We start from the raw sequence: 23685 nt of genomic DNA on the forward strand, positions 1-23685 counted from the left end.
CCATGACAGGGAGACATAGTGGAGTGGTAACGCGCATGCACACAGTTGCTCCCGATGCCACTTGTGTACACTGCAGCATCCACCGAGAGGCTCTTGCTGCCAAGGGAATGCCTGACAGCTTGAAAGACGTTTTGAACACTACAGTGAAAATGGTTAACTTTGTTAAAGCAAGGCCCCTGAACTCTCGTGTATTTTCTGCATTATGCAATGATATGGGCAGCGACCATGTAACGCTTTTACAACATACAGAAGTGCTCTGGTTATCAAGGGGCAAAGTATTGGCATGTCTTTTTGAGGCCCCATACTAAAAAGTATTTAGTCAGCCACCAATTGTGCAAGTTCTCCCACTTAAAAAGACGAGAGAGGCCTGTAATTTTCATCATAGGTACACTTCAATTATGACAGACAAAATGAGGGAAAAAAATCCAGAAAATCACATTGTAGGATTTTTAATGATTCTATTAGCAAATTATGGTGGAAAATAAATATTTGGTCACCTACAAACAAGCAAGATTTCTGGCTCTCACAGACCTGTAACAACTTCTTTAAGAGGCCTCTCTGTCCTCCACTCGTTACCTGTATTAATGGCACCTGTTTGAACTTGTTATCAGTATAAAAGACACCTGTCCACAACCTCAAACAGTCACACTCCAAACTCCTCTATGGCCAAGACCAAAGAGCTGTCAAAGGACACCAGAAACAAAATTGTAGACCTGCACCAGGCTGGGAAGACTGAATCTGCAATAGGTAAGCAGCTTGGTTTGAAGAAATCAACTGTGGGAGCAATTATTAGGAAATGGAAGACATACAAGACCACTGATAATCTCCCTCGATCTGGGGCTCCACGCAAGATCTCACCCCATGGGGTCAAAATGATCACAAGAACGGTGAGCAAAAATCCCAGAACCACACGGGGGGACCTAGTGAATGACCTGCAGAGAGCTGGGACCAAAGTAACAAAGCCAGGGACTGCAGTGCCAGACGTGTCCCCCTGCTTAAGCCAGTACATGTCCAGGCCCGTCTGAAGTTTGCTAGAGAGCATTTGGATGACCCAGAAGAAGATTGGGAGAATGTCATACGGTCAGATGAAACCAAAATATAACTTTTTGGTAAAAACTCAACTCGTCGTGTTTGGAGGACAAAGAATGCTGAGTTGCATCCAAAGAACACCATACCTACTGTGAAGCATGGGGGTGGAAACATCATGCTTTGGAGCTGTTTTTCTGCAAAGGGACCAGGACGACTGATCCGTGTAAAGGAAAGAATGAATGGGTCCATGTATCGTGAGATTTTGAGCGAAAACCTTCTTCCATCAGCAAGCGCATTGAAGATGAAATGTGGCTGGGTCTTTCAGCATGACAATGATCCCAAACACACCGCCCGGGCAACGAAGGAGTGGCTTCGTAAGAAGCATTTCAAGGTCCTGGAGTGGCCTAGCCAGTCTGCAGATCTCAACCCCATAGAAAATCTTTGGAGGGAGTTGAAAGTCTGTGTTGCCCAGCAACAGCCCCAAAACATCACTGCTCTAGAGGAGATCTGCATGGAGGAATGGGCCAAAATACCAGCAAAAGTGTGTGAAAACCTTGTGAAGACTTACAGAAAACGTTTGACCTCTGTTATTGCCAACAAAGGATATGTAACAAAGTATTGAGATAAACTTTTGTTTTTGACCAAATACTTATTTTCCACCATAAATTTGCAAATAGATTCATTAAAAATCCTACAATGTGATTTTCTGGATTTTTTCTCTCTCATTTTGTCTGTCATAGTTGAAGTGTACCTATGTTGAAAATGACAGGCCTCTCTCATCTTTTTAAGTGGGAGGACTTGCACAATTGGTGGCTGACCAAATACTTTTTTGCCCCACTGTATAGCGATGCACCTGAGTGAGCTGGGTGCGTAATTACGCAGGTATTTTCCTGAAACGGACGACACAAACAACTGGATTCGTTAACCCTTTCACGCCCTGCCTTCAAGTCCACTTACCGATATCTGAACAAGAGAGCCTCATTGAATTTGCAACAAGCGGTTCTGTGAAAATTGAATTAAAATCAGAAACCACTGCCAGATTTCTGAATAGGGCTGCGCTCAGAGTTTCTTGCCTTGGCAAATCACGCTGTTAAGACACGGATGCCCTTTGCAACCACGTAGGCACCCATGTATAGTACTGGCACACAGTATACAGCACAATACACATGACCCAACCACATGCCATGTACAGTCTTCAAAACAAATACATTTGAAGTAAAGACATAAGATGTGTACACACACACGGCTAACAGACAGCACACGCATACACAGGCCAAAAAAACTCACATTACAAATATACAATACAATGTACACCATATACAGTACAGTATAAACAACACACAAAATGCATATGCAGCACACTAACACACTGTATACACATAGCAAGCTCTAATACACACCATACACACACAATTCATTCTCTCCTCCTCCCTCTGCTTCGCATGCTGTTTGTTTTTTTTATCTCATTAATGCAACCCATCTGTTCGGCAGGTTGATGAGTGCCAGATATTTAAACCGTTTCGCGAGGCCTATTCTGCTTTCTTTTCCAACCCGCATTCTGAGTGGCTCTTTTGATCTGCGGCGACAAGCTTTTTCAGTAGCCCCTCCAACACCAGGCAGTGGCTACACCCTAGTCGGGGATCACCAGTCGTCCCACAGCACCCTTCCCTAGTTCCCCACCCTTTCCTTTCCTTCCCTCCCCTCTTACCTTCTCTGCTTTGGAATCAATCTCCAGCTCTGCTATTTTGGCCCATTTCTGCCAGAAGTTGGGATCGTCCAGGGAAATATCAGTTCTGTTTCCAGAAGACACAAAGCTGGCCTGGAAATGACAAGGAAAACAAAAGCATGCACACACACACACACACACACAGGCATCAACTGGACTGGATCCATGCAAGTAACATACACAGGGATGTGCTGAGAAAGCTGATAAGGTGTGAAATCTGACATTGGTAAAAGATAGGAAACTGAAACTTGTGGATACTGGCTAACATATAATGAATCCAATAGTACAGCCTAACATGCTGACCAGACCGCACGCAAGTTGATTTTGTCCACCCACACCAGACGCGATCAGGACATGCAGGTTGAAAACATACTCTAAACCAATTATATTAATTTGGGGACTGGTCGAAAAGCATTAAACATTTATGGCAATTTAGCTTGCTGTTGATAGCTAATTTGTCCTGGAATATAAATACTGGGTTGTTATTTTACCTGGAATGCACAAGGTCCTCTACTCCGACAATTAATCCAAAGATAAAAAGGGTAAACGTTTTTTTCTAGTATTCTTCTTTGAACTTTATATGGTGGTTGGCAACCAACTTTAAGGTGCCACAACCGACTGGACTTAAGTGTGGAACTCAGTTCTTTCAATCACCCACGTGGGTATATGCTCCTAAAAACCAATGAGGAGATGGGAGAGGCAGGATTTGCAGCGAGTTGATAGTCACAAATAGAACCAAGTTCTATTTTAGCGCCTGGCTACGCAGACGCTCGCGAGCAGTGTGGGTGCAATGACTGAATAACATGTATATGGACATTTATTTTGCAATCGCTCGTGCACGTGACGCGTCCGGTCTGGTCAGCATGTAAGGATTAGAGTTTAAGATATAAAATAGGGGTAGGGTTTGGCAAAGGTGGAGCCCTTGACACTCAAACTTTAATTTCCTCATTGTAGTTGAGCACAATAATGTAATACTCTAATCTCAAACTACCACCATCCAGCAAAGTAATATAGTGAGGTTTTTGGACAGTGAAACCTTTCATGTTGTTTTGGCTCTGTAGTCCAGCGCTTTGTATTTGAAATGATACAATGACTATTAGGTTCAAGTGCATACTGTCCATATCGGGTGAACCGTTTTGAAATTACTAGCGCTTATTAAAGTAGTCAAGTGTGTAGTATTTGGACCCATATTCATTATATGGATAATCATGAATGAATGGTGAATAATGATGATTGAAACATTTAGAGGCACAAAGATCATACACCAAGACATAATAATATACTGACTCTACACAAACGCACACCTACTCACATACAAGCTGCTGCTACTCTGTTTATCTTATACCCTGTTGCCAAGTCACCTTACCCCTATACATACTGTATCTACCACCATCACTCCAGTATCCCTGCCCATTGTAAATATGGTATTGGAACTGACCCTGTATATAGTATGCTTACTTATTGTGTTCATCATATTTATTCCTTTTTCTCATGTGTTTTTTTTAGTATTACATTGTTATTTATTATCGCATTATTGTTTTTTGAGATTGCAAGAAAGCCATTTCACTGTTTTAATTTGACCTTTATTTTACTAGGCAAGTCAGTTAAGAACAAATTCTTATTTTCAATGACGGCCTAGGAACAGTGGGTTAACTGCCTGTTCAGGGGCAGAACGACAGATTTGTACCTTGTCAGCTCGGGGATTTGAACTTGCAACCTTTCGGTTACTAGTCCAACGCTCTAACCACTAGGCTACCCTGCCGCCCCTGTACCCTGCCGCCACTGTACTTGTGCATGTGTCATTAAAAACTTGAAACCTCTCACCATTACCAATAACAGGGGAGGTTAGCATTTTTGGGGTCTATGATATTTATGCCTCTAACTTTCGCACTCATCATTATTCACCATTCATTCATGATTATACGTAATCATGGTAGAAACCAGATTAATGTAGAAGTGTTTAGAAACATATTCCTTATTTGTATTTTAAAAAAATGTTTTACCCTTTTTTCTCCCCAAATTTGTTTTATCCAATTGGTAGTTACAGTCTTGTTGCATCGCTGCAACTCCCGTACGGACTCGGGGGAGGCAAAGATCGAGAGCCTTTCGTCCTCTGAAACATGACCCTGCCAAGCCGTGCTGCTTCTTGACACACTGCTTGCTTAATTAGCTAGCAACAGCAAGCTAGCTAAATAGGACAAATTAGCTAGCAAGTGCAAGCTAGCTAGCTAAATTGCCATAAAGGTTTAATGCTTTTCGACCTGCCCCCAAATGAATGTAATCGGTTCAGTTTGTTTTGATATTTTAACCTGCATGTCGTGAAAGTTATGCACGACAGCTGGTTTGGGTTCCGTGTTAGACCGCTGCGCCACTCAGGACGCAACATATTCTATTCTTATTACAATAAGTGACTCAAGTGACTCAATACGTTATTTAGCATTAATTTGTATAGGCCACAAAATAATCTGAAACACAACCAAAACAAACTGCAAATGTATCCAAAAAGTTTGTAGAGTCACAAGCATTATGTAGTCATTGCATGCTAGGAATATGGGACCAAATACTAAACTTTTGACTACTACTGTCCGAAAACTTTTGGTTCCCTAAAATGGTGGGACTATATACAAAAAGTGCTGTAATTTCTCAACAGTTGGCCCAATATGGATGAAAATGGCCTCAATCTATAGCTGATAGTCTGCACTATAAACTCATAGGTTAATTGTATAACGGTATCATCTAAAATTCTAAGTGCTGGAGTACAAAGCCAAAACAAATGTGTCGCTGTCCAAATACATTTAGACCTCATTGTAGATTTAGGTTGAAGGGTAAGGTTTAGTTTTACAATTGAGTTTACCTTGGCAAATGTGGAGCACTCTGTCTGGATGGTGGAGGTCTGGATATGGGTCAGAGGTTAATGGTCAGAGGTCAAGGGTATAAGGGTCAGGATTTACCTTGGCGAAAGTGGCTGGATGGTGATGGTCTGGATATCAGGGTCATGTCAAACACATCAGAGGTCAGGCGTTAGGAGCATAAGGATAAGGAATTACCTTGGCGAAGGTAGAGCCCTTGCCCTCTGTCTGGATGGTGATGGTCTGGGTATCAGGGTCAGGAGGTTAGGAGCAAAGGGTCATGGTCTTACCTTGGCAAAGTTGGAGCCCCTGCCCTCTCTCTCTCTCTCTCTCTGGTTTGAATATTAGGGTCAGGGGTTAGAGTTCAGGGTATAAGGGTCAGGGTTTACCTTGGCAAAGGTGGAGCCCTTGCCCTCTGTCTCAATGGTGATGGTTTGTGTGCGGCGCTGCAGGATCTGGTCGATGTCCTCCTCGCAGAACTTGGAGCCCTCGTCCTCCTCGTCCATCAGTGCTCCATATGCCCCCTTCCTCAGCAGGTCCTCCACCTCAATCTTGGTCATCTGCTGCATCTTTGGGACACCATGCCCCCCATTAGTTTGGAAGCCATAGCAACAGATCTCAGATCAGCTGGACCCAATTACAGATCAAGGTTGAGGTCAATTCCATTTGAATTTATTTCCTGAATTAGATAAGGGATCCTTAGGAATCAGAAATAGCAGAGAGATCTAAAAATATGTGTTTATTGGAATATTTCGGTAGGGATGTGGAAAATCACAAAGCCGTCTTCTGCTGACACGGGTAGTGAAAGTTTGATGAACGGATGGAGGGGTACTAAACCAGGATAGTCCAAAGGAACATGTTTATCAAGTCCGCTGACAACTGTTTGTGTTGTACTGCAAAACAGGCAACAAAAGCGTTAAGGGACTGCAGTGCAGTGTGGATGACCATACAAATGTCAAAGACTACTACTACATGAAGGTGGTAGACAACGCAATCTTTATACAAAGAAAACCCTGACATCAAACATTCATCCTTAATAGTTTAACCTGGTCCTAGATCAGTTTGTGCTGGCATGAGGATGAATGACAATAGGAGTTGGCAAGACAGCACAAACAGATCTGGGACCAGGCTGTTATAGCACAGTCTCTCACCCCATTGAGGCTGCCCTTTCGATTGATGTCCTGCAGCACGGCCTTGTCTAGACCCAGCTTCAGACTGGCTTTGTCAAACATCTCCCTCTCATAGGAGTTCCTAGTGATCAGTCTATACACCTTCACTGCTTTACTCTGGCCGATGCGGTGGCAGCGAGCTTGGGCCTGGCATGGACAAACACAGAGCAGTTTTTGTTGTATTAATACTGCCATTAACAGTGTGTGAAGAGTAGTCTTTTTCTATATGCCATGTCATACTCCATGCACACATGAAATCTTCTGGAAATATACTGCCCTACCAAGCAAATTGGTCGAACATGAGTTAAATGTCATTTTTGCAACATTAAATACATGCTTAATCATGTGGACAAGTCCTGCCTATATTGTATTGTGTTTTGGAGAAAATGCAGGTCATGTTAGCAGCAACTTCATAAAGTTACTGTGAAACGAAGGTAAATAAAATCTATTATTCTCAGTTCCACACTATGAGCTGTAACTGCCCTTTTGCTTGGTAGGGCAGTATATATAGCCGCCCCTTTCATCTGAAGCAACTTACAGAGTGTATACATTTTCATAGGGGTGAACCCAGCAGGAACGGAACCAACAATCCCGACATTGCTCTATCAACTGAGCCACACAGGATATTGATACAATGACAGTACAACTTTACTGTCCATGGTTACAGCGCACAATGAAAATGTGTCTTGTATCTGCAGTGCAGCGCATGTGGTTGGAGAGCATGTTGTGGGGTTAAGTGAATTTCTGAAGGGCCCAGCAGTAGGGGATTGTTGTTAGGAAATGAACCCAGCAGCCCTTCAGTTCATCAATTTTTCTTTTTTGAACAGGTGACCTTTTGGCTACAGGTCCAAATCCTTAGCAGCTAGGCTAACTACTGCGCCATGAAACCACTTCAGGAAATTAGTATAATACTTTTAAGTCCAGCACTGGGTTTAATCGAGGTCCGAAAAACATGCCCTAAGTGGTACTGAACTTTGTGCTGACTAACCTGTAGGTCATTCTGGGGGTTCCAATCCGAGTCGAAGATGATGCAGGTGTCTGCAGCGGTCAGGTTGATGCCTAGGCCCCCAGCACGAGTACACAGCAGGAACACAAAGCGGTCTGAGTCCACCTTACAGAACCTGTCAATCGCAGCCTGGCGCAGGTTCCCCCGCACTCTGCCATCGATGCGCTCATAGGTGTACCTGCAACCAAATATAAAACATATGAAAGTACTGTAACGACCTCAACCGAACACCCAGCAACCTCAAGAGGTTTGGATCTTTTGGCGTAATGGCTAATCTGTTCAGCTGACAGTTGCTGGACCCAGGTTTGTTCCTGGTCGGGGTTACCCTTGAATTCGCATCAAAACACACACTCCCCTATGTACACTATATATACACAAATTAGTGGATTTGGCTATTTCAGCCATACCCATTGCTGACAGGTATATCAAATCAAGCACACAGTCATGCAATCTCCATACACAAACATTGGCAGTAGAATGGCCTAAAAGATACTGACAGCCAGCTGTACCAATGTGGGACCATTCTATTTGACTTATTTTGTCTAACAGACAAGTAACCAAAATGTTTGTCATCTTTTCTGAGTTTTCAATGAAAATATATATTTTTTATCCGTTACTTTTAAGTTGTGTGTTTGTAATTTTTTTATTATTGATAGCTACTGTTAGCTAAGTTCTTCTTAAATTAATCTGTTTTATGTTAATTTCAAAATGACATTTCAGAAATCACATTTTAGATCATTGTGTTACAGCAGTAGTATATAGAGGATTTAGTATGAAATTGATTAATATATAGCACCATCATAGGATGCCACCTTTCCGTTCTTCAAATTTCTGCCCTGCTGTTTCTCAAACTAGACAGTCTAATGTACTTGTCCTCTTGCTCAGTTGTGCACCGGGGCCTCCCACTCCTCTTTCTATTCTGATTAGAGCCAGTTTGCATTGTTCTGTGAAGGAAGTAGTACACAGCGTTGAACGAGATCTTCAGTTTCTTAGCAATTTCTCGCATCAAATAGCCTTCATTTCTCAGAACAAGAATAAACTGATGAGTTTCAGAAGAAAGTTCTTTGTTTCTGGCCATTTTGAGCCTGTATTCGAACCCACAAATGCTGATGCTCCAGATACTCAACTAGTCTAAAGAAGGCCAGTTGTATTGCTTATTTAAATCAGCACAACCGTTTTCAGCTGTGCTAACATTATTGCAAAAGGGTTTTCATATGATCAATTAGCTAATCTAAGTTTATCATTTTAAAAGGCTAACACAACAGGCCATTGGAACACAGGAGTGATGGTTGCTGATAATGGGCCTCTGTATGCCTATGTAGATATTCCAGCTACAGTAGTCATTTACAACATTAACAATGTCTACACTGTATTTCTGATCAATTTGATGTTATTTTCAATGGACCAAAAAAAAAAAAAAATCTTTCAAAAACAAGGAAATTCCTAAGTGACCCCAAACTTTGGAACGGTAGTGTATATAATGAAAAAAAAAAATGTAATCAAAATATAGGGCAGAAATGCCTTCTGGAACATGGGAATCAAGCTCTATCGACAAAGATCAGTGGGGAAAAGTTGGGATGGACTACCTTCTGTACAGTCAGTGTGAACCGGAGTGACTTGACACAACGGGCCAAACGAGCTGTAGCTAGGTACAAACAGAAAAGCGTTCATCCATGTATACAGGTAAGAGTCACACTACATGTTTAGATATTATACGTTTCTAATTTTTTCAGAAAGTAGTTTTCGTTGCATGTTAAAATCGTACTGTTAGCTAGCTAGCAAACGTTACATGTATTATCTATGCAGCAATGTTATTTGTAATCTCAGAATTCCATTTGCATTGCTAGTTATAGCCTAATGTTAGCTAGCCGGGCTGACATTGAACCTAGTTGGTTAGCTTTAGCTACCTGCAGATTCATACTACAGCATTTCATGAATGGTGGCTAGCTATGACAATCCGTTTGTACTGTAGCTAAGGGTTGGGATTGTGGTTCATTGTTTAGCTAGCTAACTACATGTCTAAACAAAAGACTCCTCTTTGCCAGATGATTACTGGACCCATCAAGTTAGCCAGGTGTGTCTGGGTGATTACGGCCATCTATTGTATTTCATGAACATGTGTACATGTCGAGACAATAGTGACCCATCCACTTAACTAGAATGTAGCTGGGGGGTGGTTATAGCATTTCTTTCACATGACCCATCAATTTAAATAAGTGTGTCTAGGTAAACATAATCTAATAATTAGGAAATATTTTTATCTGGAGACTTTCTTAGTTTTGATATTGCGACAATGCAAATATTCAAGTAACCATTTCACGGTACCATGTGACAAATACACTTTGACCTGCACCAAAGTCAGATTAGGATATAGGCCAAGAACTAGATGTATATATGTAATACACTAAGTGTATTTTTACCTGGAGTTTTTATCCTATTGTAGGCTACTACTTTCACCACTTTTACTCTTGAAATCTTTGGTTGTTTACTACACTCTCACTGCCCCAAACCCCGGGCTCTATCCTCAGCCCCAGGCTCACCTCCTCTGGATGAGGTAGTCCTCCAGGATATCCAGGCAGCGCACCATCTGGGAGAAGACCAGCACCTTGTGGCCGCCAGCAATCAGCTTAGGCAGCAGTTTATCGATGAGCACCAGCTTCCCCGCCGCCTGGATCATGGCCTGGAGGTTGAAGTCCCAGGCATCGGGGCTGTGTGTTTTCCTGAAGCTATCCAGGATCTTCTCCTCCGCACCTGGACGTTTCCATCGAAAATTGACATTTTATTATGAACTGTGAACATTGTAAGTGTTTTTTTTGTGTGTTTGTGTTTCCACATCTCACCTTTGATCAGGTAGGGGTGGTTGCAGCACTTCCGCAGCTCCATCATGGTGTTGATGAGGTTGGGCATGTTATGCTGGTTGGCCCCCTTGGCCAGGAAGGTGAAGTTCTTCTCAAGGATGGCACGGTAGTACTTCTTCTGCATGTTGGTGAGCTCCACCTCAATGATGGTCTCCTCCTTGGGTGCCAGGTTCTTCTCCACGTCGTCCTTCAGCCGCCGCAGCATCATGGGCTTCAGGATGGCCTGCAGCTTCTTCACCTGGGGTAGAGGAGAGCAGGGTTGGGGTCAAAGGAGGACAGAGGAGGTCAGGATCTGATGGTCTGCAGTAATGAGACTTGAATGTCTAGCGTAGCTACAGACTTAACCGCATACAGTTTGGACTTAGACAATTCAATTGTTTGTTTAGTCTGGCCTGGACACAACATTATGTTTACTGTGGCACTATTCATAACAATATGTTTAAATGGCCCACACCTGCACTGCAGATGCAACAACTTGACACCGACACAGATTCAACAACTGCTTGATGATGTAAAGTGCAGGATTTCCGTTTTGTTCAGAAGCATGTTAACTGCCATTAAGTATACGATACAATGTTTAAAAAGGAAAGTGCTGAAGGGTGTCTCTGAGAAAGAATCAACATTCCCATAAATTCCAAAAGGTAGGTTTCCCACTTTGCGACACGAAAAGGGTATCTCAGAGAAAAAATAAATAAACAAACAAATAAAAATCACCTGTTCCTCAGTCTTCAGATCTCCAAACTCCTCTAGGAAGAGGCTCTCAGAGGGGAACTGTAGGGGCTCCAGGAAGTTGAGAAGACTGAAGAGCTCCTCCACCGAGTTCTGCAGAGGGGTACCCGTCAGGAGGACTTTGTGTTCCTACAGGGGGTGGTAGAGGTGGAAGAGCCCAACAAATTTACAATGCATGTATTACACAACAAAATGGTACACAGATTTGAGTATTTTATACATAAACACATTTATAGAGCTTTTCATGCCACTCAAAGAGACATATCATCCATGTAACTCAGAGATTCCCACTCGCTAGTCTGGCTCATTACAATGTTTATTTTTGTGCAGGAATGTCCCTCTTGACCAAGAGAGGGCATCCATGCTACCATCAGCCTTGGCTGGTGCTGCACTGAATTGGACTACAACGACAATGCAGACGGCCAAGAGAGTTAGCTAGCTACCCCCTCACCAGGTTCATGAGCTTGAGGCCCTCCAGGAGTTTACAGTTGCGGTTCTTGAGGCGGTGGGCTTCGTCGATGACCACGCAGCGCCAGTGGATCTTCTTCAGCTCTGGACAGTCGGCCATGATCATCTCAAAGGTGGTGATCACGCCGTGGAACTTGTACCCGCCCGACACTATATTTCCCTAGACACAGAGAAAGACAAAAGTTGGAATAAAATAAAATAATTAAGAATACCTTTAACACTTCTTTAACACACACTTTTTAGAGCCATTCTTTAAAACACATCCAAACACTTGGATGAAAACCGCTATGTTGTCCTCAGGGAGTTCTGGTCCGAAACATTTAATCCTACCACAGTAAATTAAAAACAATGCCATGGCAACAGATTGCTGTCCTCTTCGATCAAATATCAAAACGTTGAAGTCGTTCGTGTGAAATCCTCACATTTTGCAGGGTTGATATTAGAACTCATTCGAATATCTTGTAACATTAGAAGATCACAAAAGTAGAGGCGTGGATGAGAGAACCAGTCCATCTGGTGTGACCACCATTTGCCTCATGCGGCACGACATCTCCTTCACACAGAGTTGATCAGGCTGTTGATTGTGGCCTGTGGAATGTTATCCCACTCTTCAATAGCTGTGTGAAGTTGCTGGATATTGGCGGGAACTGGAATACGCTGTCGTACACACCAATCCAGAGTATCCCAAACAGGCTAAATTGGTGACATGTCTGGTGAGTATGCAAGCCATGGAAGAACTGGGATATTTTCAACTTCCAGGAATTGTGTACAGATCCTTGCGACATGGGGCCGTCAATTATCATGCTGAAACATGAAGTGATGGCGGTGGATGAATGGCACGACAATGGGCCTCAGGATCTAATCATGGTATCTCTATGCATTCAAATTGCCATTAATAAAATGCAATTGTTTGTTGTCCGTAGCTTATGCCTGCCCATACCATAACCTCACCGCCACTATGGGGCACTCTGTTGACAATGTTGACATCAGCAAACCACTCACCCACACAACGCCATACACACTACGCTGTCTGCCATCTGCCCAGCACAGTTGAAACCAGGATAAATCTGTGAAGAGCACACTGCTCCTGCATGTAGTGGCCATCGAAGTGAGCATTCGCACACTGAAGTCGGTTATGACGGCGCACTGCAATCAGGTCAAGATCTTGGTGAGGACGATGAGCACGCAGATGAGCTTCCCTGAGACGGTTTCAGACAGTTTGTGCAGAAATTCTTTGGTTGTGCAAACCCACAGTTCCATCAGCTGTCCGGATGGCTGTTCTCAAGACAATCCCGCAGGTGAAGAAGCTGAATGTGTAGGCCCTGGGCTGGCGTGGTTACACGTGTTCTGCGGTTGTGAGGCCGGTTGGACAAACTGCCAAACTCTAAAACAATGTTTGAGAGAAATTAACATTAAATTCTCTGGCAACAGCTCTGGTGGACATTCCTGTAGTCAGCATGCCAATTGAACGCTAACTCAAAACTTCTGTCATTGTGTGGTGTGACAAAACTACACATTTTAGAGTGGTCTTTTATTCTCCCCAGCACAAAGTGCACCTGTGTAATGATCATGCTGTTTAATCAGCTTCTTGATATGCCACACTGTCAGGTGGATGGATTATCTTGGCAAAGGAGAAATGCTTACAAATATGGATGTAAACAAATTTGTTGCACAATGGAGAGAAATAAGCATTTTGTGCATCTTATTTCAGCTCATTAAACCAACACTATAGACAGTCAAAGGCTCACCCTTTTGTCTACTGTAGATTCATACATACACAGCTTATGTTTGACCCATGCAGGCTCATACAAAAACACAGTACATCTGCATATCTTGTGTAGATTGAAACATACGTCAGTGTATACCCTATATTAATTAGTAGCGGCGCCCCTAAAACAATCTGATTTTTAAAAAGTAAACAAAAAGCGAGATACACTTTTAAGATCAGTGACAAGTTACAACGTATATTTGTAGCATCTGATGCATTCAGTCTTTTGGGGGGGGGTTTCAATTAGGTAAATCCAGATGGGAAACCCAGAGTTAAAGTTCTCCATCACTGCGACGTATTTCCGTCATATGGAATCTTATTTTTAATTTAATTAATATTTTTATTGAAAAGGACAGGAATTGGTCAGATTTTTTTGCTTAACAACTGAGGTCACTTTGGGTGACTTTTTAAAAGGATATTCTACTCCAAAATGTATTCAAATAAAATGGTGTTGACACCATCTGAAATATAATTGTATTTTTTACTTAACTAAGCAAGTCAGTTAAGAACAAATTCTTATTCACAATGACGGCCTACCCCGAACGACACTGGGCGCCACCCTATGGAACTCTCAATCACGTCCGGATGTCATACAGCCTGGATTCGAACCAGGTACGCCTCTTGCACTGAGATGCATTGTCTTAGAGCACTGCACCACTTGGGAGCCCCAAATATAATTAATTTAAAATCGTTATAACCTGTAGCATAACAGATGCAGCATAGCATCTTTTTTTTAAATGGCTTAAGCTTGGGGTTGCCAGGGCGTCATGCTTTTAGGGAAAGAGGATCATTTTGTAAACATATTAAACTGCGTATTTGACTAATTTCATTTATTTTATCCCCCCCCCCCAAAAAAACAACATTTAACGGAAATCTGTCAAAGTGAAGAAGAGGTTTAACCCTTGCACTCACACATCCTCACACACACACCCTCCATGTTGGCTCACCTGCTGGTCCTTGTGGTACATCTCGTACTGGTGGATCATCTGGCGGCTGATCTGGCTGCCGTGGTAGACGATGACATTGATCTCCGTCCAGGTACGGAACTCCCTCTCCCAATTGGTGATGGTGGAGAGGGGGGCGATGATGAGGAAGGGCCCCCGCAGGCCCATGGAAAACATCTCGAAGAGGAAGGTGATGGACTGGATGGTCTTCCCCAGGCCCATCTCGTCAGCCAGGATGCAGTTCTTCCTGTATGGGAAGAGGTGGGAAAACTGTTGTGACAAACAGGAAGATGCAGGAATCACGGTGGTGTCAAACACAAAATCAAAATGTCATAAAAAAAGACAAAAGGGTGCGGGGGATGACCTTTACCATAGAAGGCGAGTAAAAGGTCATCTCGGAACATAGAACCAAATCTCACATGTGCTGTCCAGCTGTGTGTGCACATGTGCTGTCCAACTCAGTTTGATTCTGGGAGCTACGGTTTTCAAATCTGTTCTGAACGGAAGTAACAATCCTCAATAACCCTCTGCCAAAGCCAGTCCCCAGCCCCTCCCATTCACAATAACCCACCTGTTTACAATCCAAGCGAATACACTGAATGACAACATATAGGTATCTAACAAATGTTTTTGATGCAAATATTTCACAGGTTAGCAATTTAAAGTTAGTCCACCACACCAAAAGATGTCATACCCTCCATCTCAGCCTTGAATGATTAAAGGGATAGTTCGGGACAATAATAATTTACCTACATCCCCAGAGTCAGATGAACTCATGGATACCATGTTTATGTCTCTGCGTCCAGTATGATGGACGTTCGAGGTCGCGTTGTGAGCCAATGCTAACCAGTGTTAGCGCTAGCTTAGCGTAAAGACTGGCTGTGCCCGAAAACCTCCAGTCAAGGAAATATTGTTTGATATCAGTGTACCATAAATATTTGGTTAATTTGAACACCTGATCTCGCCTTCTGACCTTGCCTGGTTTCAATATGTGTTATTTATTTCTGGGCACAACAAACCATTTGTGATTTTGATGTGAACAAACTGAACAGCGGTCTGAGCCTCTTGTAAGGGATGCAACACCACTGTATTGTCCATCAGAGTGGATAAACAAAAGAAAAAGCGATACACGGCAATTATTTTGAACGAGCTACTCAAATCTGTCATAAAAACTATACTCCAACACAACTGCCCAAACAGACCAATTTCTCTGCACTTGAAGATTCGATCTGATTTGTGTTCATCGTTAGAAAATCAAACATGATGTTTCGTTACACTACCAGAGAAGCAGATGTAGCCTTTCTTTTGAGTAATGAAATCCACTCCAGGTTCTTAGACACTTTTCAATATGTAGGCAACATGGTAAAAATAAAAAAAACTCCTTAGACTTACAGTTCCGGACAACAAAAAGTCATTTCTAAACATTTTGCCGCATTGAAAGAGACATGCAGAACGGCGTGTGGCAGGAAGCACAATTGCAAGTTAAATTGTGTTCAACATTGCAAGACAGTCAAGTGAGTTTCACCTTAACAACTTACCGTAGTCATTTATGTGGACAAAAAAATATCACAGGTTACCACACTTGATCAGGGAAAACAGCAATATGCTCTTACAGGAATTGCCTTGGTCGAAACACGACGCAACTTATTTTATTCAGGGCCAGTCAGTGGTGTAAAGTACTTCAATAAAAAATAATATTCCAAGTAATTTTTGGGGGTATCTGTACTTCACTATTTATATTTTTAACTACGTTTACTTCACTACATTCCTAAAGAAAATAATGAACTCCCTGACACCCAAAAGTACTCTTTACATTTTGAATTCTTAGTAGGACACGAAAATGGTTCAATTTACGCACTTATCAAGAGAACATCGCTGGTCATCCCAACTGCCTCTGATCTGGTGGACTCAATAAACACACATGCTTTGTTTGTACATGATGAGTGTTGGAGTGTGCCCCTGGCTATCCGCAAATAAATAAATAAAGTATCTGGTTTGAAATATACTTAAATATCAAAAGTAAATGTAATTGCTCAAATATACTTAAGTATCAAAGTAAAGGAAAAATCATTTCAAATTCCTTATATTAAGCAAACCAGACATTACCTTTTTCTTGTTTGTTTAAATGTACGTATTAGAATTTGTATCCGCTCTCGTTCGGACTTCGGCTGCAGATTTTCTGCCTTTTTCTTTAAATCTGAAAACGTTGTGAAGCTATGCTGATTTTCTGAAGAATTTTTGAATTTTCTGAAGAATTGCAAAAAAGCACAGTGTCCACAGCTTGTATACTTCGTATTTTGGAGAATTTAGTATGACATCTGGGAACTTTTAGCATGCTAACTAAACTCAGCAAAAAAGGGAAATGGCCCCTTTTCAGGACCCTGTCTTTCAAAGATAATACGTAAAAATCCAAATAACATTGTAAAGTGTTTAAACACGGTTTCCCATTCTTGTTCAATGAACCATAAACAATTAATAAACATGCACCTGTGGAACGGTCGTTAAGACACTAACAGCTTACAGACAGTAGGCAATTAAAGGTCACAGTTATGAAAATTTAGGACACAAAAGAGGCCTTACTACTGACTCTGAAAAACACCAAAATAAAGATGCCCAGGGTCCCTGCTCATCTGCGTGAACGTGCCTTAGGCATGCTGCAAGGAGGCATGAGGACTGCAGATGTGGCCAGGGCAATAAATTGCAATGTCCGTACTGTGAGGCGCCTAATACAGAGCTACAGGGAGACAGGACGGACAGCTGATCGTCCTCGCAGTGGCAAACCACGTGTAACAACACCTACACAGGATCAGTACATTCGAGCATCACACTTGCGGGACAGATACAGGATGGCAACAACAACTGCCTGAGTTACACCAGGAACGCACAATCCCTCCGTCGGTGCTCAGACTGTCCGCAATAGGCTGAGAGAGGCTGGACTGAGGGCTTGTAGGCCTGTTGTAAGGCAGGTCTTCACCAGACATCACCGGCAACAACGTTGCCTATGGACACAAACCCACCGTCGCTGGACCAGACAGGACTGGCAAAAAGTGCTCTTCACTGACGAGTCGTGGTTTTGGCTCACCAGGGGTGATGGTCGGATTCGCGGTTATCGTCGAAGGAATGAGCTTTACACCGAGGCTTGTACTCTGGAGCGGGATCGATTTGGAGGTGGAGGGTCCGTCATGGTCTGGGGCAGTGTGTCACAGCATCATCGGACTGAGCTTGTTGTCATTGCAGGCAATCTCAACGCTGTGCATTACAGGGAAGACATCCTCCTCCCTCATGTGGTACCCTTCCTGCAGGCTCATCCTGACATGACCCTCCAGCATGACAATGCCATACTGCTCATTCTGTGCCTGATTTCCTGCAAGACAGGAATGTCAGTGTTCTGCCATGGCCAGCGAAGAGCCCGGATCTCAATCCCATTGATCTCAATCCCAATCCCAGACCTGTTGGATCTGAGGGTGAGGGCTAGGGCCATTCCCCCCAGAAATGTCTGGGAACTTGCAGGTGCCTTGGTGGAAGAGTGGGGTAACATCTTACAGCAAGAACTGGCAAATCTGGTGCAGTCCATGAGGAAGAGATGCACTGCAGTACTTAATGCAGCTGGTGGCCACACCAGATACTGACTGTTACTTTTGATTTTGAACCCTCTTTGTTCAGGGACACATTATTCAATTTCTGTTAGTCACATGTCTGTGGAATATGTACAGTTTATGTCTCAGTTGTTGAATTTTGTTATGTTCATACAAATATTTACACATGTTAAGGTTGCTAAAAATAAACGCAGTGGACAATGAGGACGTTTTATTTTGTTGCTGAATATTATATCCACACTAGGACCAATAGGCATACTACGTACTCAATGTAAGTCAAAAATACTACAGTTAGTATGAGTATTTGAACACAGCCGTAGTCATTGCGCTAACGCTAGTTAGCATTAGCTTGCAAAACTACCACTAACTTCCATCATACTGGATGCAGAGGCATAAAAATGGTATCCATGAGTTCATCTGACTCTGGAGAAGCTAAAATCACAAAGTATCCCTTTAAGACAAGACAGCAAGTCTACTATACATGTTCCCACTGGGATGATGTCAATATTTTGAGGAGGAAGAGGGGGATAGGTGTCCTACCTGTTGTACCAGTTGAAGAGCAGCCAGTTCATGCCTTCCAGCTGGTACTCTCTCAGCTGATTCCCATTTCGGTAGTCTTTGGACTTGTCCAGCTTCTGCCACTTGTCTGGCTGCGGTCTCTCCTGCTCAGAACACACACACACACACACAGGGATGACTGTCCATCTCAAATAAGAGCCACACACACACAGGGATGACTATCCATCTCAAATAAGAGCCCCACACACTCACAAGGATGACTATCCATCTCAAATAAGAGCCACACACACACAGAGAGAAGTCGACTGGACCAGTAATCTACATTGTGTAGATTACACGGGAGGGACTTTCTAATTACACTCACCACAAATTTGTATTCAGGGATCCTCTTGATCTCCTCGAACTCCCGAATCTTCCCCGGGTCCACGTCCTCTTGAAGCTCCCATGTAGCCTCCTCATAGGACAGGGAGCACCATTTCACTAGGTAGTGTGTCACCTCCTGTAAACATACACGCACACGGATATAGAGTGACAGTCAGTCAATGAGTCAGTCAGACACGGATACATACAGAATGTAGCCAGTGAGTCAGATACACTGACTGAAGCAAATGCGCGCGCGCACACACACACACCACACACATGTGCGCACGCTTGCATAAAAAAGGTCAGTGGTGGTGAGTAACTGGCTTTCCCTGTCTCACCTCTCCTGTCTCTGTGTCTGTAGTGATGGCCACCTCCAGAATTCGATCCACCTCTATGTAGTCAGGGTTAAAGAGGTCTTCATCAGGCTACATGGAGGAGTAGACGTCAATCAATATAAATGTGTTTCATGTGATACTTTACATAGCTATAAATGTTTTATGCAAAGTACAAAATGTACTCTGTCCCAGAGTAGCCAACAGTACATTTTTATATACAAACATAAAATATCCCCCCCAAAAATTCAGAAAAATGTGAGATGTGAGTAGGCTCACCTCAACAAATATGTGCTTCATTTGGGCCTGCTTAGTCCTGAAGCGCTTGATTTTTTGGTGTATGCGAGGGTCCTTCTCCAAATCCTCTAAGGTTGCCCACTTACAATGCAGGTAGGAGCTGTGAGCAAGAGTAAAAGGGGGGGTTCAAGTTATAAATTCAAGGGGAAAAGCATCTTAAGTAGTGTGTACACAATGCACTAAATTAAACTAGTCCACCATTTAAGAAGCAATCCCACAGGCCATAGTATCTTAACAACAACGGTTTTAAGAACTTGGAAATACATAGTATAACATAGATCAACATGAGAAAATCCTCCTTTTGATTGGGCTCAGCTTTGAAAACCTCTCGAGAGCTATACCATCATAATATGTCATACACAAATAATTCTTCAAAAGGAATTGGGACTATTTGATGCTACAGAATGTCGGTTATCAGATAACCACTGTCACTGTGGCCTTCCACCTTGCTAAGCACACTTACAAATTTCTGTACTTGACATAGAACTCCTCTGACTCCTCAGGTGTCTCCTCAGGGGATGCCTGGAAAAAAAATAGAAAAAAATAGAGAAAAACTAAAACATCAACTAAAGTATACAAACATGTTGCTAATCCAGACACCTTGTTGCTAGAGTGTGATACATAAATATATACACACAGACACACACTACCAGTTAAAAGTTTGGACACACCTACTCATTCAAGGGTTTTTCTTTATTTTTCCTATTTTTTTACATTTTAGAATAATAGCGAAGACATTAAAACTATGAAATAACACATATGGAATCATGAAGTAACCAAAAAAGTGTTAAATCCTTGATGACAGCTTTGCACACTCTCAGCATGCTCTCAACCAGCTTCATGAGGAATGCTTTTCCAACAGTCTTGAAGGAGTTCCCACATATGCTGAGCACTTGTTGGCTGCTTTTCCTTCACTCTGCGGTCCAACTCATCCCAAACCATCTCAATTGGGTTGAGGTCAGGTGATTGTACATGCCAGGTCATCTGATGCATCTCTCCCCTTATTGGTTGAATAGCCCTTACATGGCCTGGAGGTGGGTTGGGTCATTGTCCTGTTAAAAAAAAATGATAGTCCCACTAAGAGAAAACCAGATGGGATGGCGTATCGCTGCAGAATGCTGTGGTAGCCTTGCTGGTTAAGTGTGCCTTGACAGTGTCACCAGCAAAGCACCCCCACACCTCCTCCTTTCTTCACGGTGGAAACCACACATGTGGAGATCTGTTCACCTACTCTGCATCTCACAAAGACATGGTGGTAGGAACCAAAAATCTCAAATTTGGATTAATCAGACCAAAGACAGACTTCCACCGATCTAATATCCATTGCTCGCGTTTCTTGGCCCAAGCAAGTCTCTTCTTCTTATTGGTGTCCTTTAGTAGTGGTTTCTTTGCAGCAATTGAACCATGAAGGCCTGATTCACCCAGTCTCCTTTGAACAGCTGATGTAGAGATGTGTCTGTTACTTGAACTCTGCATTTATTTGGGCTTCAATTTCTGGTAACTCCAATGGCTGGTAACTCCAATGAACTTATCCTCCAGCAGAGATAAGTCTGGATCTTCTTTTACTGTGGCGGTCCTCATGAGAGCCAGTTTCATCATAGCGCTTGATGGTTTTTGCGACTGCGCATTTGACTGACCTTCATGTTTTAAAGTAACTAATTGGCTCAAACGCATTGAGGAAAGAAATTCCACAAATTAACTTTTAACAAGGCACACCTGTTAATTTAAATGCATTCCAGGTGACTACCTCGAAGCTGGTTGAGAAAATGCCAAGTGTGTGCAAAGCGGAAAAGGGTCGCTACTTTGAAGAATCTCAAACATAAAATATATTTTGATTTGTTTAACACTTGTTTTGTTACTACACGATTCCATATGTGTTATTTCATAGTTTTGATGTCTTCACTATTATTCTACAATGTAGAAAATTGTCAAAATAAAGAAAAACACTTGAATGAGTAGGTGTCCAAACTTTTAAATGGTACTGAATATATATATTTTTTGCCGAGACCTTCGTTTAAGTTCCGAGAGACAAGTCACATATCTTCCTCAGATTCTCATCAGATCATCCGACAAGCCTCCAAGGTAGCTAGCTAGCTTGTAATCCTGCAAGTGTAGCTAACCTTATTATTAATAGATGTATGTAATAATTGTTAGCTAAGATACAGTAAAGTTACGCTAGCTAAATAATTTTTTGGGTTAATATACAGATTAACTGGCTGGTGATGTCATTGAGCTCAAGATATACAATTAAACTGTCCATGATTTTTAGAAGAGTTTCAAAGGAAGATTTTTAAAAAATGACATTCTACTCCAGTTTAAGTCACCAGAAGTGACCTTCAGTTGTTCAACAAAATAAATCTCGGCATCCACTGCTGAAAATAGGGGAAACGTGTGCGTGTACATGTGCGTGTCGGGCGGTGTACCTCTTTCTTCGCAGTTCGAACCGACAGGATTTTCTCAATGATGTTTGCCTCATCTTCAGGGGGCTCCTGTGACAGAGGGGAGAGAGAGGATTACTTACGCAGGGTAAGAGTGTGTTTGGCCTTACTGAGGGGGACAGAAGTTGGGCACAGCAGAGAGAGGGGGAGAGGAGAGACTGTGGCTGTGTCCAAAATCTTTGCAGCCAACTACTTACTAAATGTATAAACCATACTAAAAAAAAATACTATTTCGTAAAATCGTATGCGGTAAGCTACTAGTTCTCAATCCTCTCCTCGGGGACCCCCTGAACTACCCCATCAAGGGCTTGATCATTAGTTGGCAAGTTGAATCAGGTGTGCTAGCTCTGGAATAGATGGATAGCTCATGGAATGGCTGGGCGTCCCCGAGGACTGGTTTAAGAACCACTGCAAAAAGCAACAAACATACAGTCATCCACAATGAGAAGTCATCATCTAATGCGCAATTGGGTTGTTCCCCTCCATTCATTCATTTTGGCACAGCTCCTTCTCTTATCCGATAATCAGCTGTTGTCAAAGGATGATTCTCTTCGTCAATAGCGCAGCGAATTCATACTAGATGAAAAGTCTAAATGAGTATGACATAATCAGCTGTTGTCAGACACGTGTGTCCGAAAAGACAATTCTCTTCCTCAATAGTGCAACGAATTCATACTAGATAAAGTCTGAATGAGTTTTTAAAAATGTAACATAAAACCTTTTTGGCATACACAAAAGGCCTATTAGGATGATAGTACGAGTATTCAGACATGGCCAAAGAACAAGAACAAGATTGCTACCTCAGCCTGCCAGGCGAGAGTGGCAGCGTTGAGGGCAGGGATACGGCCTGTCCCCAGCACGGCGATGGTCTCCCCGTCATCATCTACCACCTTGAAGTCCAGGTCCTCGTTGTACTTTCTGCGCTTCACCTGTCGCCCTGAGCGACGCTTCTACCAGAGAAAAAAGATAGAGGGTGGTTGAGGGGTGGTTTGGGTTAACTTAGTGTAATCGATTCAAGCAATAGCTACTGTACTACGTAGATAAATACTGTATACTGATAAAAAGTATTACTTGGGGAGTGTCAGCATGATAAGTAAGTAGATTGTGGTGTTAAACAAACCACCGCTTTCAAGTAAACTGAAAATCTAAGAATACAGTACAGGCTACACAAATTATACACACACACAGCTATACTAATGTACGCTACCACATAAAAACATTGTAATAGTGAAGTTTTAGAGAAGCAAGTGTCACTCAGCCTATCCTGCCCTTCCCCCAGCCCTCATGCTGTTAGTCAGTTCCTCACAGTGTTGTCAAGGGGGTCGATGCTCTCCTCTCCCCCCACGACCAGCGTGGACAGGGAGGCCGCGTCGTCGCTCTCTCCAGCCTCCTGGAGGACAGCCACGCTTTTCCTCTTGCCCTTTTTCTTCTTCTCCACTGGTACCGGCCCTTGTAGGACTTGCTCTCTGTAGAGGCACAGCAGGGTTGCACCATATAAATACTAGAGAATGTCTATTCTAGTCATTTTATTTCTATGGTCGGAACTAGGGAGTGTTTGTAATCCGTACTCAGCTGACCAGTGGGTCATGCCTGC

The 23685-nt window shown here is 42.7% G+C and overlaps 1 protein-coding gene across 8 annotated transcripts in view; it reads right to left on the bottom strand.

The window, feature by feature from the left end:
• chd6 (chromodomain helicase DNA binding protein 6) overlaps window positions 1-23685 on the bottom strand; it is a 108871-nt gene that overhangs the window by 50359 nt on the left and 34827 nt on the right. For 7 of the 8 annotated variants that reach the window (XM_024444724.2, XM_024444715.2, XM_024444705.2 and 4 more), the window contains exons 4-20: window positions 23398-23557; window positions 22892-23041; window positions 22077-22142; window positions 20117-20175; window positions 19636-19753; window positions 19363-19449; window positions 19026-19160; window positions 18683-18804; window positions 14550-14793; window positions 11818-11994; window positions 11352-11495; window positions 10620-10875; window positions 10320-10530; window positions 7762-7957; window positions 6756-6920; window positions 5994-6173; window positions 2738-2848 (exon numbers count right to left, since the gene is read on the bottom strand). In XM_024444724.2, the coding sequence (XP_024300492.1) occupies window positions 2738-2848; window positions 5994-6173; window positions 6756-6920; window positions 7762-7957; window positions 10320-10530; window positions 10620-10875; window positions 11352-11495; window positions 11818-11994; window positions 14550-14793; window positions 18683-18804; window positions 19026-19160; window positions 19363-19449; window positions 19636-19753; window positions 20117-20175; window positions 22077-22142; window positions 22892-23041; window positions 23398-23557 (2581 nt within the window). The remainder of the gene's footprint in view (window positions 1-2737; window positions 2849-5993; window positions 6174-6755; window positions 6921-7761; window positions 7958-10319; window positions 10531-10619; window positions 10876-11351; window positions 11496-11817; window positions 11995-14549; window positions 14794-18682; window positions 18805-19025; window positions 19161-19362; window positions 19450-19635; window positions 19754-20116; window positions 20176-22076; window positions 22143-22891; window positions 23042-23397; window positions 23558-23685) is intronic. The other variant, XM_024444687.2, reaches the window with a different exon arrangement.

This window comes from Oncorhynchus tshawytscha, linkage group LG02 (genome assembly GCF_018296145.1).
Source record: "Oncorhynchus tshawytscha isolate Ot180627B linkage group LG02, Otsh_v2.0, whole genome shotgun sequence".
Classification (NCBI taxonomy): Eukaryota; Metazoa; Chordata; class Actinopteri; order Salmoniformes; family Salmonidae; genus Oncorhynchus; species Oncorhynchus tshawytscha.